Here is a 13488-nt window from a genome sequence, read left to right on the forward strand (position 1 = left end):
AGGGGATGGCAGAGGACGAAATGGCTGGACAGTGTTCTAGAAGCTACGAACATGAGTTTGACCAAACTGCGGGAGGCAGTGGAAGACAGGAGTGCCTGGCATGCTCTGGTCCATGGGGTCACGAAGAGTCACTGTGACACATAGGAAAATTGGCAACTTACTTGCAGATAGACTCACATGCTGCTCATTGTGGCAGGCTTGTTGGTTCAGCTGAAGTTGCTATGCATACCTTTCTAGTAGCATAGTCAGTCCCTCATGAGTATATCTACCTCATCAACTTGGCAGCCCAGGGGACTCTCATAGGCAGGAGGAGCCAGCAACATGGTGCAGCACTGGTCTCTCGACAGCAGTGTTGCCAGTTGCTGAGATGATGCAAGGTGGTGTGGTGGCAAGTTCACAAGCATACCAGTGGAAGTGCTGGGTTGGTTCTGCCAGTGTACCTGAGCAATCCAAGCCTTGCTGCTGTTCTCCCCTTGCACTAGGACATATATATCTTATTTGATCCTTAAGACACCTATAGTGTTTGGATGTTGGAATAGTGGACTAGGTTAGATATAGCTTTTATATTACTGAATAAAAGCCCTCAGTAGTAACATTTGAAAACGTATCTTAACTCTATTACTTTCACTCTAGTAATTATTTTATTAGTTAATATTTGGCAGCTAGCAAACTGCAAAGAAGCCACACTTAAGATCTGTGGGGGGCTCTTTCTCCTCCCCTTTTAATTAGAGGGTTACCAGTTATTCAACTGATATAAAAGCTATTCTTACAGTACTTTGCATCTCTTTTCTACTCTACATTGGTTCAGGGCCATTAGTTTTCTACTTCCTTTAGAGGAGTTTATATCACGTTAGCCACAAGCTAAATAAAATGGCCTGCAATCAAGCCTTCTGTATTGTCCTGCCTTTGCTCAGAAGCAGCAACATGATCTTTGCCCTTAATAAGCAACTTAATTATCACTCTGCTAAACTGCATACTTATTAAATACCCCTAATAAAATCTCACACTGTTAATGACTGTGATGTGAGAGGAAAGCAATGAATGATGGCAAATATACAATGCAGCAGAAGAGACTATGAATATTAAGTATCTGCGTGATATATAGAAATTGAAATAATAATATGCCTCTCACACTCATGGACGTTTAGATTCTTTTTAAAGATCTTACTGATAAATTTTAAATTGGGATATCTGTTGCAGAACACAGAAAACACATTCTCTGGTGTAAAACAACCTGAAGTTTGCATTATTAAGTCTATAGTGAGAAAAATATCCTAAGTCTGACATTTTAAGCATGTTGATTTGAACTTAGTGGGCTCATTTCTAAATAAACATCCATAGCCTCAGACAATTTGCTAATCATATTAATATATTTTCATAATGTCCAACTACAAGTTTAAATCAACAACAACCAATTTAATTTTTTTTTCTGAAATTGAGTTAATATAAATTTCCATTACTCCTTATCCGATAACCTATGTAAGTAATTCAGCCTATCTACAGAATATTCTTAGAGTAATGATAAACCAATATAAAATAAATTAATACCATAAATGTTTCACTGAGACCACACACCTGCTCCAACAGGTAAGCATATGATTATTGCTTTTACAAAACAATTTTAATATAAAAATGTAACTAACCCATGGAAATGGTGTATGCATGTTTTAAAACTCAAGTAATGTTGGACTATTTTCCTGCAATTCAAGAAAACCTGGGACCATTCAAAATATTGAAATTGCCAGCCAACACATAGCATTTCTAAGATTTGTTAAATGTGAAAAAGGTCAAAGCAAGAATTAATCATAGATAAAGTCACATACTGGAACAACCAAGTTCAGACTGCATCTACCACAAACTGCAAGAATAAAAGAGCTAATTATAGTCTCATTGGAAACAAAAGAATCTATAAGGGAGAAGCAGATACAAAAGGACCTAACTGGATGCATGGAAAAACAAGTTGGTATCAGGTTACAATTCTTACAGTTTGAAGAACAAGGTGGCCTCTAGAAGAGAGCCAAAGGTGAAAAGATTTACAGTTGTGGCAACACACCAACACATATCTTTAGCTGGAAATGAAAGCGTTCAAATCTCTCAAGCGTATGTAATCTAGAAAATACTTTCTAAAAAGCTAATGGTTTTTTTTAAGGCAGCAGGCAATTCAAATCTAATCTAATAGGAAATTAGTTTTACATGTAAAAATAGGAAATTAATTTTACATGGGAAAAGGAAGTATGTGCGGGATTGAATGTGGGTATGTATGAATATTTTTAAGGATTGTATGAAATGTATGTCTGTTTGTATATCTGTAATATGTATGTATAAATGTATCAATGTTGAATTATTCCAGTAAAAATTCTATTTTAAATTTTTTAAAAAATTACATGTAATTGCATGTGAAGCACACCTGTCTGTGGATGTTGTTCCTAAACCAAAGAGATCTTAGAAAATTACAGAATTTTGGCTTCCTTCAAGTACAGAAAACCTCCTTTACATGCGATGTTATGTATTATTTTAGTTATTCCTAAGTTTAAAAAAGAAAACTTTGGCATGTTTAATAAAACAGAGGTGTCTAATTTTATAATTAAAGCATTAAAGTGTAAAAGAAAAAGGTTTGATACTATAAAGTACAGCTTTTTTAAAAGAATTGTTTTATCCATGATGGTTCAGTATCAAGTCAAAAGGCAGGACATGTGGTTGTAATAAAAAAAAGGTTCAAAAAACACTGTACAGATACATACCTGATGCTTCTTGAACTTTCACCTTCAGACCTGTAAAATAAATTGTAAAAATTAAATTACCAATTTGAACTCCCCAGCAGAAGCTGGTGTCTATCACTATATTTATTCACTAGCAGATCTTGACCATATTTATTCACTAGTACATTTTGACCTTGAAGCTGTTACTAATGACAGATGTAAAGCTACCTTCACTACAGTAGCAAGCAAGGGAAAAATAACAATGGTCTTATGTGTGGTCTAGAAAGACCAGTTGGAATGGGATGTACATTTGTAACCAATTAAAACCAATGCAGTGTAGACTGCCAGTATCCACACGACTGAATGAACCTTTAGGCGCTCATCTGAGGAACAAATGAGTGGCAGTTTTTCCTGGAATGCAATATTTCACTTTGATTACAGGGCTGGAGTACCTTTCTGAGCTTCAGAGCCAAATTATGGGGACCACATAACAGAAACTGTCAGGTCCAGAGACAAAACGGGCAAGGCAGTAGGTACTACTCTTCCTTTGTAGAGTAGGTTACAATCTAGCAAAAGGTTTCTGCAGACATCCCTCTCCATCCAGAAAAGAAAGGGAAATCACTGCAGTCCAAGAACACATTTCAGTAAAACAAAAAACACTTGCGGAGGTTGTGGAGCACAGCCAGTGAGGGATGTGGACAAGGGAGAAGGATCACAACTGGGGGAGTGTTCACCCCCCCTTTTTTAGAAAGAGCCAATGTGTTCATATGTGTGTGTGTGTATGTGTGCGGGGATATGCGTATGGTTTGCCATCACAAATTAGCTTCACAAATGCCTGCCACTTGTGCTCTCAATACTGATCATGACTGCAGTGAGGGGCAAAGGGTTAAATTCCCTCTGCCTTGCACACCATGGTGCCAATATACCTTGCCCTCCAAATTAAAGAACAATCTTGCAGGCTGGAGTAAACTATATGCCAAGCATCATGTGTAGTTTGTGTCTGATTTATACTTGCTGCTTCTAGTCCAGAGAATATTATGTGGCCAGAAGCCCACTAAATAAAATTGACCTCTATTATGTGATGCTCACACAACTCCTGACCTTTCATAAAATGCCTTTTGTTGTATTTAGCATTGATCTATCCACATTATATAGTTGTTAGCTAACCGCGCCCCCCCCCCAATTCCAGACAAAGAATACTAGCAGCACATTATACTATCCACATTTGTTTCCTATTTCAGGTTTTAGTATTAAATGGTGTTTTTAAAAAAAACACCACACACTGTAGAATCAAATGTGATCAAATGCATTTGGTGCCAAAAAACTCAAAGCTGAAGTAGAGTAGTGGTTTTGGATGGATACAATAAATTCCAAAGGAAAGCCGATATAATGGTATTTCCATCAAAAAAAATAAAAGGATATTAAATAGCTAGGGTGCAATCCCAAGAAGAAACCCAAAAGACTGACCAGGTTCTGTACATGTGAAGGGAGCTTTTGAGCTTCCTATGTTGCATGTGAATCTCAATTTAAAAGTGATGCAGGGGGAGATGAAGGATGCTTTTGGATGCTTCTGAATCACATAATCTCATTTCCCCTCTTATGTTCATGAGTTTTTGAAAAGACTGTGAAGATTAATGTCATTCACACACACACAAAATTCAATGTTACTAAGTAAAAAGAGAACACTGATGTAGACTTTTGACAGATTCAGGCAAATGATCTTATATATTCTCCACTGGATGCTCATCTTATTCATGAAATATTAAAACTGTATACATTACTAGAGTCACAGGCATGTATCTGTGCCTTCAGACTTTTGAAGATAGGATGATAAACATATATTGATTTTTATTTTTTCGCTGCTACATTTTTTCTTTTCAGAAGTATCAGCCTTTAAAAATGAGATTTGGTAGCAAAATGATACTGCATATAAAGAAAAAAATTACATGTATTTTATTTTTAAAAAACAAACGAACAAACAATTTTTAGTCGGCATACTCTTCTGAATATTAGGAGGAAAGGATGTTCTATTTTTCCTCCTTAGGAAATATACTTAGTATTTCACACCAGTAGCATAAAGCTCCCTTCCCTACTATTGCCTTAGAATCAACACACACTACAATTCTGATTTGCAATCTTTGACTGCAGCGACTGCTCAAACCAGTTTATTTTATTTCTAAGTTTATATCCTACCCTGAAAAGGACAATGAGGATTCCCAAGGCAGTAGGACTGGATGTCACAGCAAACTGTACAAGTGGGAGGAATAGAAATTAAAAATGCAAGCTTGAGGATGGAGAATGCGATATATGAGAGATCAGTTACTGGGATATATATATATATATATATATATATATATATATATATATAGTTTTGCTGTGGGTACAAACGATACATTTCTGCACCTCTTCAAAGAGTAATGGATTTTGTATCCCTAAGATTATCTTCCTGCCAAATGGCCTTGTGGACTAAATGATAAGCATCTTAAGGGGAAGACTATCTCATAAAATCTTTTTGTGCAGAGCACCATATGTATCAAAAACAAGTGTTTCAAGATGCAATGATACTTTTGAACAATTATTGAAAACCAGACTGTTCTTGAAACACACTGCTATCTAAGCGGCTCTAGGCTGAAAGCCCTATGCATACTACTTTTGATTCCAGTTGATCCTGCTCTAAGGGGAAGTTGGTACATCAAGGCCTGCACCAGAATATTTGGTCCTAGAGCAGAACTAAACATGTTGCTAACATGGTTCTTGCTTGAGTGCAAGATTATTCTTTCACTAATAGATCAAGGCACTAGCAGTGTAGGGGTCTTGAACTATTTGCATCCCTCTGTGATTCTTATCTGAGTTGCCCCTCTGCAGCTGCTATTGGCATAGTGGAAAATATCTCCCATTGAACTGAATAAGAGATGTTTTTCTTTTTTGTGCTAATAGCAGGCACAGGAAGCCCAATCTAGATTGGAACCACAGGGGGCAAATACTTAACACCCCCTATCCCAATGCCAGGGTGCCAATCCAGATCAGCCCCTTTCCCCTATGCTGGCTATTTGTGTAAGAAAACTCTTGCACACAAATGGCATAATGTAAATGTTGAGCCTTAGCTCTGTTGAAGTCAATCATCAGCTTGCTCAGAGCTGTCCATGGTCCTGTAGAAACTGCTTCCAAATTAACTCCAGCTATTCTGCATCTCGCTTTCTGAGCAATGCATTTCATGTTCATGGCTGCAGTTTCTAGCTGTTCGTTTCAGTACACACTATTATCTATTTCCTTTCTTCTGGTCAATACTTTCAGAGCCATGCTTAGTATTCCTTTGAACAGAGCTTAATGTTCTGGAGTTATTTTTCAGCAACAAAGCCATATGTCACAAAATCAAGTTTACTCAGTTGGACTATAACCAAGTTTACAACATGATATCATATTATGGTTAAAGCAACTATAAAGCTATCATTTTTCTCCTAGCAGGGATTTTAGCCCATTTCAAGACGAGATGTCTCAAACACAGAACGAAAACAGAATAAAAACAATTGTACCCAACTATGAAGCAGACAACCTTGAAACTAAAATTAAAATTGCTTGAAGTCTCTTGAAGAAAGAATGAAGCAAAAAACTGCATATACCATGATCTTCACCCCAAATTGTTCGAGAACAAATAGGAACAGGAACAATTCAATTACAGCTAATTTATCTTCCAGAACATTTACCTTTTCTACAATTTTACATCATAAATAAAATAAACTTCTCTTGATTTTACTACTGCAACTTTCTTATCTCTGGTATTCCATTATCTCATCTCAGCCCTCTCATATCTGTCTAGCATGCTACTGCAAAAAATATTCACCTTATGTCTCTCATGTGACATTCACAGGATCCTTGTCCTGCCAAAGCCCTGGCCTTCTGCCCATGATCTTGATTCCCACAGCTCCACCACCTAATGTCCAAAGGTCTCTGCTCCCTTGAATGACACTTCTCTTGCTGCCCCATATGCTTGGAATCATGTGTTATCTGACAAGCACAATGACAATGCTTGTTCAATAAATATTAACATGGCTATGATTTCACTATAGTCAAGCCTAAGTGTTTTATTTAGCTATTGTTAGGAACTGAATTTAGCATTTAAATAGTGCTCAGTGAGTGGCACTGCCTAAAGCTAATAACTACAGTTGCATTTGTTTCTGACTCAATATATGGATTGCTTAACCAAGCTTTGCCCTCTAGAGGGTCACGCTTAAACATATCTGTAGAGTAGGAAGTAAATCTGATGGCATTATGCAACACTAATTTTGTTGCTAATGTGCAGTAGTTGCTTTCAATCGGAGACTGAACAGGAAGTTGTGGTTTCCTTTTGGCACTTAAATACTAGCATTTGCATTTTCAGAATAATTTAAGATATTACTAATAGTGAATTATTCAATCTATTTAATACTAAGAAGATGCTAAGATCACAATCAAGCAACATAACTTTTTTTCTCCAAATAACAGAATATGCATTTAAGAGTCAGAAATGAAATTTCCTTGGGCAGTGTCCTGTGTACTCAATGGCGTATTCTGGGGTGGGTGGCAATTTTAAACAATATCCCCTTCTCTCTGCAACCACCTGCATCCCCCAATGTGTTCCATATGACTAGCAGCTTCTCGCGAACAGTGTGAAAAGTGGGATGAGGTGCTGCAAGAGAAAGGGACTAATTTGCAAATATTCTCTCCATCTACTGGAAGCCTCCATTGAATGAAACCACCTTCTGTGTGGTGTTATCATTTTTACCCTAGATTGCAAGTACAATATGTATTTTCCCTGCTGAAGTCAGAAGAAACTAGACATTGGCTCATCTGTCTTAACACTTTGCTGCATGCCTCCTTTAGGTTTCTTTTAAAATCGTAATATACTAAGAAAAGGAATTGTCACTTTATATTCTTGTGTAATCTGCGTCAATATGCTTTTCACAGGTTGACAAGGTTCTAGTCCACAGGGTGCTGGTGTTCTAAAATGACCACATCTATGATAAAATAGACTATGATTACCATTGGAAGAGATATCAGAATTAAAAAAAAAGGGGTGTGTGGAAGGCTTTACTTGCACAATGTAGTTTATATGATAGGCAGAAGGGCCCCTTCAAAACGTCCAAACAATTATTAGTTTGCACAATTAAACCACATCATGATCTGCATTGTTTATCTCAAGACTGTCCGAGCAGACAAATAAAAGAATTAAGACTTTAAGAAGTGCGACAAGAACCTTGGATGGGAGCCTTCTATATTTCAATCTGTAGGTTCAATTTATACTCTCAGTCTCAGGTCTGAAAATTTAAAAGGTTCAGACTTAGACATAATGACTTAACTGCATCAATAATCCATAGACAATGGATCCGTAGGTGAAGATTAAACAGCACTTTATAATCCATGCCCCAAATCTCTTAAGTGTCAAAGAGCTTTTAGGCTTAAAACAATCAGTAAATTATTTTGCCAAAAGAAATTACCACAGGGATTACTGAAGTGAAGAGGAACATTTAACATGCAAAACCATAGTATAAACTTAACTATCTGAAATGGAAAATAAGAACGATTGAACACAAAATCTTACTTGAACTTTATAAAAAATATATGCCATAACATATGGAGACACATGGCAAGCGAAAACCAGAAAAACCCCCAATAACCTAAGTAACTATAGCCAATTTAGGGGTGCTGAAAGAGGGAATTAAACACCCCATCAGTCCAGTTGGTTGGTTACTTAAAAAGAAATACTCCTGGGCAGAATATAGAGCTTATTTACTATATGTGGGAGTTTATACACCAACCAACTGAAACAACCAACCAAACAACTAGCTCTGTTGCATGATGCTACATTTGGCTAGCTTGTGATACTGTATTGCAGGGGTGCCTAACCCAGGCATAGGCAAACTCGGCCCTCCAGATGTTTTGGGACTACAGCTCCCATCATCCCTGACCACTGTTCCTCTTAGCTAGGGATGATGGGAGTTGTAGTCCCTAAACATCTGGAGGGTCGAGTTTGCCTGGTTATGCCTGGCCTAACCTATGGTGCATGGGTTATAAATAGACCCTCAAACCTTTTCTGGGGTATCTTTAAGGCCCTTGCCGGACCCAGTGAAGTGAAATATACTATCATATGCATGTAGCTTAAACAGTCTGCATCAACATTATGACTAGTGCTATGGGGATATTTTCATACCTGCTCAAAATCCAGTCAATATTTTCCCAGTGGACTACTTCTATAAACACTATGATGCTTTCTGCATGTAACACAAGCATAATTTAACATGTAGAAGTAATATGTGAGCTCAAGGAGAGGAGAATGTGGCTACTTTGCTCCACCACTGGTTGTTCTCTTGCTATACCGTGTGAAACCATGTTTTGACTTACCATATCATCCTAACACGGTCTCACAGTTTAGCTCTCTCCAGACAAACCATAATCTATATCCAAGATTTGTAAAGAAAGAGATAAACCACCAGCCAAGGTTTAGATGACCTGCTAAGCCAAGCTATGATTTAGCATAGTTTAGCACAGCAGAATGACCAGAGGAGCAGAGTGGCCCCAATCCCTTCCTAGGGATTGCACAAATTTTGCTCATCTGTGCTAAGCCAAGGTTGTGCTAAGTCACGGTTAGGATGTTATGGGCAAATGAAGTCAATGTTTATTAGCTGGCATGCAGTGTTAAAATTCCTCAGAAGTGGGAAAGGACAGACCAACTCTTTCCCATCCCAATAATAACGTTGAGAGAAATGAAGAACTTTAACTCAGTCTGTTTGGATGCCCAAACCTTTGGATATGCCTTTATAACTGTAGCCCAGTCCTTTCTGACAGCAGGTATCAATATGCAGCTGGGGAGAAGATAGTCAAATCAACTGCCTTAGCATTCAAGCATTGCTCAGTGAAAGAAAGGATGAATTATCACGTTCCCTTTGGTAATTTACCATTAAACATCAACAATAACCATTTTTCTAACACCCTCATAATCAAAGATTCATAATATTGAAAATATTTTTTCAGAAAGCAGCCAATAATTGTGTGTGATAGTTCTTTTGATCTGTTTTTTTTTGGGGGGGGGGAGAGAGATAACAGGAATGGAAAACATATATATGTTTTTTAAAAAAACCACAACACTGTGACAGAGACTCTTTATAAGATTTTCTTAATTACTTAGCATTTAACCAAGTTAGTTAGTTTATCCATTTTAACCCTATATTGGAGATTAACGGCCAGTCGCTGTGGGTGGTAGCTGCAATCTGTAGAAGTTACTGTTTCCATTTAAAATCCAATTCTCTCCCCTCCCCACCCCCAGTAACATTTATAATTTGTTCAGATAGCTCCTTAGGTGCCTACCTATATAATCTAACCTATACCTATATAACATAACAAGACTACAACAAAATCTGTAGCAATTGGGTATGTACAAAGCCACATTTTCAATGTTTATTAGAAGAGTTGTCCTTGTTAAATTCTGATAGTCCTGGATAGTCACTTCAATTCATCTAGGGCACATGTGTGCAGAAACAGACCTCCACAAAAGTATTCCTACCTGGATGAGGGGCTGCAAATGAATTCCTAACAGTTAAAAGCTTGATCAGCCAGGACTGTATCCACATAATCACTGCGTGATTACTGGCAATAGCTCTCATAATCCATCCAAGGAGGCAGGCATGCTAACTGGAAGAGAGAAGCTGAATTCAACTATCCTACCAATCCTTCCCTCCTAGACTGGTAATCTCAGAGCTCAACCAGATTTTGTTTTGTGCCACGTTTCTAAGCACAGGCCTGGGTGGTTTTGTTGTTGTTGTTTTGCTCTGGAAACTTCCACAGTAAAAACCACATTTTACCACTGAACTAGGGCAAACAGTAACTGAGTTTTCAGCGAATTACCCTTTGCTTTGATTCAGCGGTAAAATGCAGGTTTTCCCAGGGAAAGCACTGGGACAACAACAGGCCAGGACACGGAACTTTAAAGCTTTAAAGCACAGACCTGTGCCTGGAAAGCATGGTGCAAAAAGAAGTATGGATGAGCCCTGATAACTGGGAAAATTAGTAAGTATGCAGTCTCAGTTACTGGAACAGCTGTTTAAAAGTCAGAACCAGCCATGAAGAAGCCTGATATTGCAGGTAGGTTCTGTTGTATTAGGGCTATTATGTAAGAGTCCAACATAGTCTGAAAAACACTAAACAAAGTGCTGTTTAGGTAATTCATAATGCTGCTTGGACACAATTAGTGTCTAACATTGTCTTAATATTTAGAAAAGTATTTTCTGTAATAGAGAACATAGATAATCCTACCTGTCCCTTGGTGTGGCCATAATGAAAGTATTATGCCAAATTTAGGAAGTGTTTTAAAAATAGTTTCCTTACCATACATCATATTTCACATTTCATGTTACTCATGGCACATATCCATCTCTCTCTCTCCCTCTCTTGGGCTGATTTTTGCAATGAGTCCATTCTTCCCAGAAGATGATGAACCAGCTGCCAAGCATATGGCTTTGGCACCACTTCTTGGAAAACAACTACTTGGCCCATACTCGCCACTAACATCAAAATCAATATCACAATATTTAAATGATTTGGGCAACCTATGGATGCACAACCAGGACTGATGAAAGAGAAACATATGGAGGAGCTCCAGTAGAAACCACAATTCCAAATTAAGAAGTCATTTTCTTATCAGAATGCCATACATCAATATGGATCTGCTCAGTTGCTAATATAGCTTTTGTTAAAGTAACAATACTATTACAATTTTTTGAGGGGGGTACAATGCGCATCAGTTGTAGCCAGCAAGACCAAACACCAGTGAATTGCGGCCCAAAACATCTGAAGGGCACAAAATTGGGAGAGGCTACTATATACTGGACTTTATTAAATCATCTCAGATATATATATCCAGCTATCCAAGATAACTGGGTAGTCCAGAAAAACTATGCAAGAGTACAAATAAAACATCACACAGTACTAACTGGGATAGAAATTGCATTTTGGGGGTAACTGCATTTTGCACAGTGTTTATGGCATTCTAGCTACAATCAGTAATATTTTCAAGAAATATGTGCTACATTCACAGAAAGGATCCTTGAGAGCCAATGGCTCAGCATGAAACTATATCTCTGAAGAGTGGTGCTTTCTTCACTGTAAGTACAGTCTATAATAATAAGAATGTTTTGTCAGTGGCAGCTATGACAATATTCTCCAGTGTATACAGTTTAGTTTCTTAAAAGTTAAATGGTGAAAGAACGTTTGGGAGAGAAAGGAGAAATAAGGATTTATTTTGTTTTTGTACATTTTTGCTAGCCATTTTGGAAAGGAAAATGCAGGCGATACATGCTACAAAAAAAAAGAAATGCTCAATCTTCCAATTTAGGAAAACAGCATGGTAAATGTACAACTTCCAGCCTCCTGCTGAATAATAATTTCCCTCATGCTCTCCTAATTTCATATACCCAGTGCCACATCTGCCTCCATATCCCCGGTTTACCAACACACACTACTTCTATACTTCTTTTGGCAGCATCTCATGGACTGTCACTGAGGAAGTTTCCTGAACCTAAGTGGGTTCTTTCTGGGTGATACCAAGACCTGCCATTGGTAGGGGGGAACAAAAAGCCCCAAGAAAGAAGCAGAAAAATCAAAGTCTCTTTCACAGAGGAAGGGACTTGAGGGCAGGTTTAGATGGCACACTAGTTTGGATGTCATCCATAATTTACCACTGATAGTTGATAGATAGATGATAGATAAATAGAGATAGACAGATATGGCATGCAAGCAGCTAATTGTATTATTCCTCTAGCCAAGAAACCGTTCCAAGGTGAAACCTTAATGAAAAATGCTGCTTGTAAAGGGTTGTTATTGTTGCAATAGTATGACAAGATAATGTAGAAAAGCTCTGCTGGTTCTGGTCAAGGGCACTCAACTTTTGCTCACTTGTTTAAGCAAGATCTAAAATGCGTAACTGGTGTCCTGGTCTCTGGGCTTTTAAAAGGTCAAACTGAGTTTGATCCTCTTCCATCTCTTCTCTCCTTAGATGTTTAATATCAGATTTAGGAGATGGGATCAAATCAACTGAGGCCTCAGCATTAATTGAAGCTGGGTTTAACTCCCCCCCTTGTGTCATTCCCTGCCTCAAAGAAAAATCCTTACAAAGCTACAACTTGCCCCTGCTGTCACATCTAGTTTTGTCTTCAGAAACCAGGCATTACATGAAAGCATATGAGATAGCAAACCTGCTGAAAATAATTAAGTTTGGGTCTGGCCAGTGTCTGGATGGTAAACCGCCTTAGAAACTCTATATACAATGTATTTGGATCAACAGAAGAAAGGCAAGATAACCGAAATAAGTAAAATGTATTTTAAATTCTGTGGGAGTTGCAAATTGCATGCAAGCAAACAACAATTGGCATTTTATAAAATGAATACTGAAGTATACAAGATGCTATCCAATCGCCTTAGGGACTCTACTTAGAATTTGTGTTGGGTTTACTCTTTAGCCTTTTCTTCTCCCAAAGATGTTCCACAAGGCAGTGGGAACGGAAGTCTGCTCAGCTGCTGCAACCTTCCAACAGCTTGACCTCGCCCACAAAGGCCCACTCCAAAGGCCTACTCCTCATTGTCTCCTGAGACAAATGGATCCCAGCAACTGAAGTATAATACTGTTTGAATACAAATTTTAAAATTATTAATTTTCTTTATATGCTCTAGCCCAAGCCCTATTGTCTGATTCCAGGGCAACTTCCAGGGTCATCTTGGTGGCTGCTCCCAGGCTGTGGAAGTGCTTTCCTGGGAAAGATAG

The 13488-nt window shown here is 38.0% G+C and overlaps 1 protein-coding gene and 1 long non-coding RNA gene across 7 annotated transcripts in view; one reads left to right on the plus strand and one right to left on the minus strand.

Annotated features, from left to right (window-relative positions):
* Window positions 1–13488, minus strand: part of IQSEC1 (IQ motif and Sec7 domain ArfGEF 1) — a 313774-nt gene that overhangs the window by 253743 nt on the left and 46543 nt on the right. For all 6 annotated transcript variants that reach the window (XM_079964974.1, XM_079964973.1, XM_079964972.1 and 3 more), the window contains exon 2: window positions 2742–2771. In XM_079964974.1, the coding sequence (XP_079821100.1) occupies window positions 2742–2771 (30 nt within the window). The remainder of the gene's footprint in view (window positions 1–2741; window positions 2772–13488) is intronic.
* On the plus strand, window positions 3174–6447 carry LOC307209724. The gene is made up of 2 exons (XR_013835723.1): window positions 3174–3228; window positions 6162–6447. It is a non-coding gene; the product is annotated as an uncharacterized lncRNA (long non-coding RNA).

Source organism: Podarcis cretensis (genome assembly GCF_951804945.1).
Source record: "Podarcis cretensis genome assembly, chromosome: 2".
NCBI classification, from domain to species: domain Eukaryota; kingdom Metazoa; phylum Chordata; class Lepidosauria; order Squamata; family Lacertidae; genus Podarcis; species Podarcis cretensis.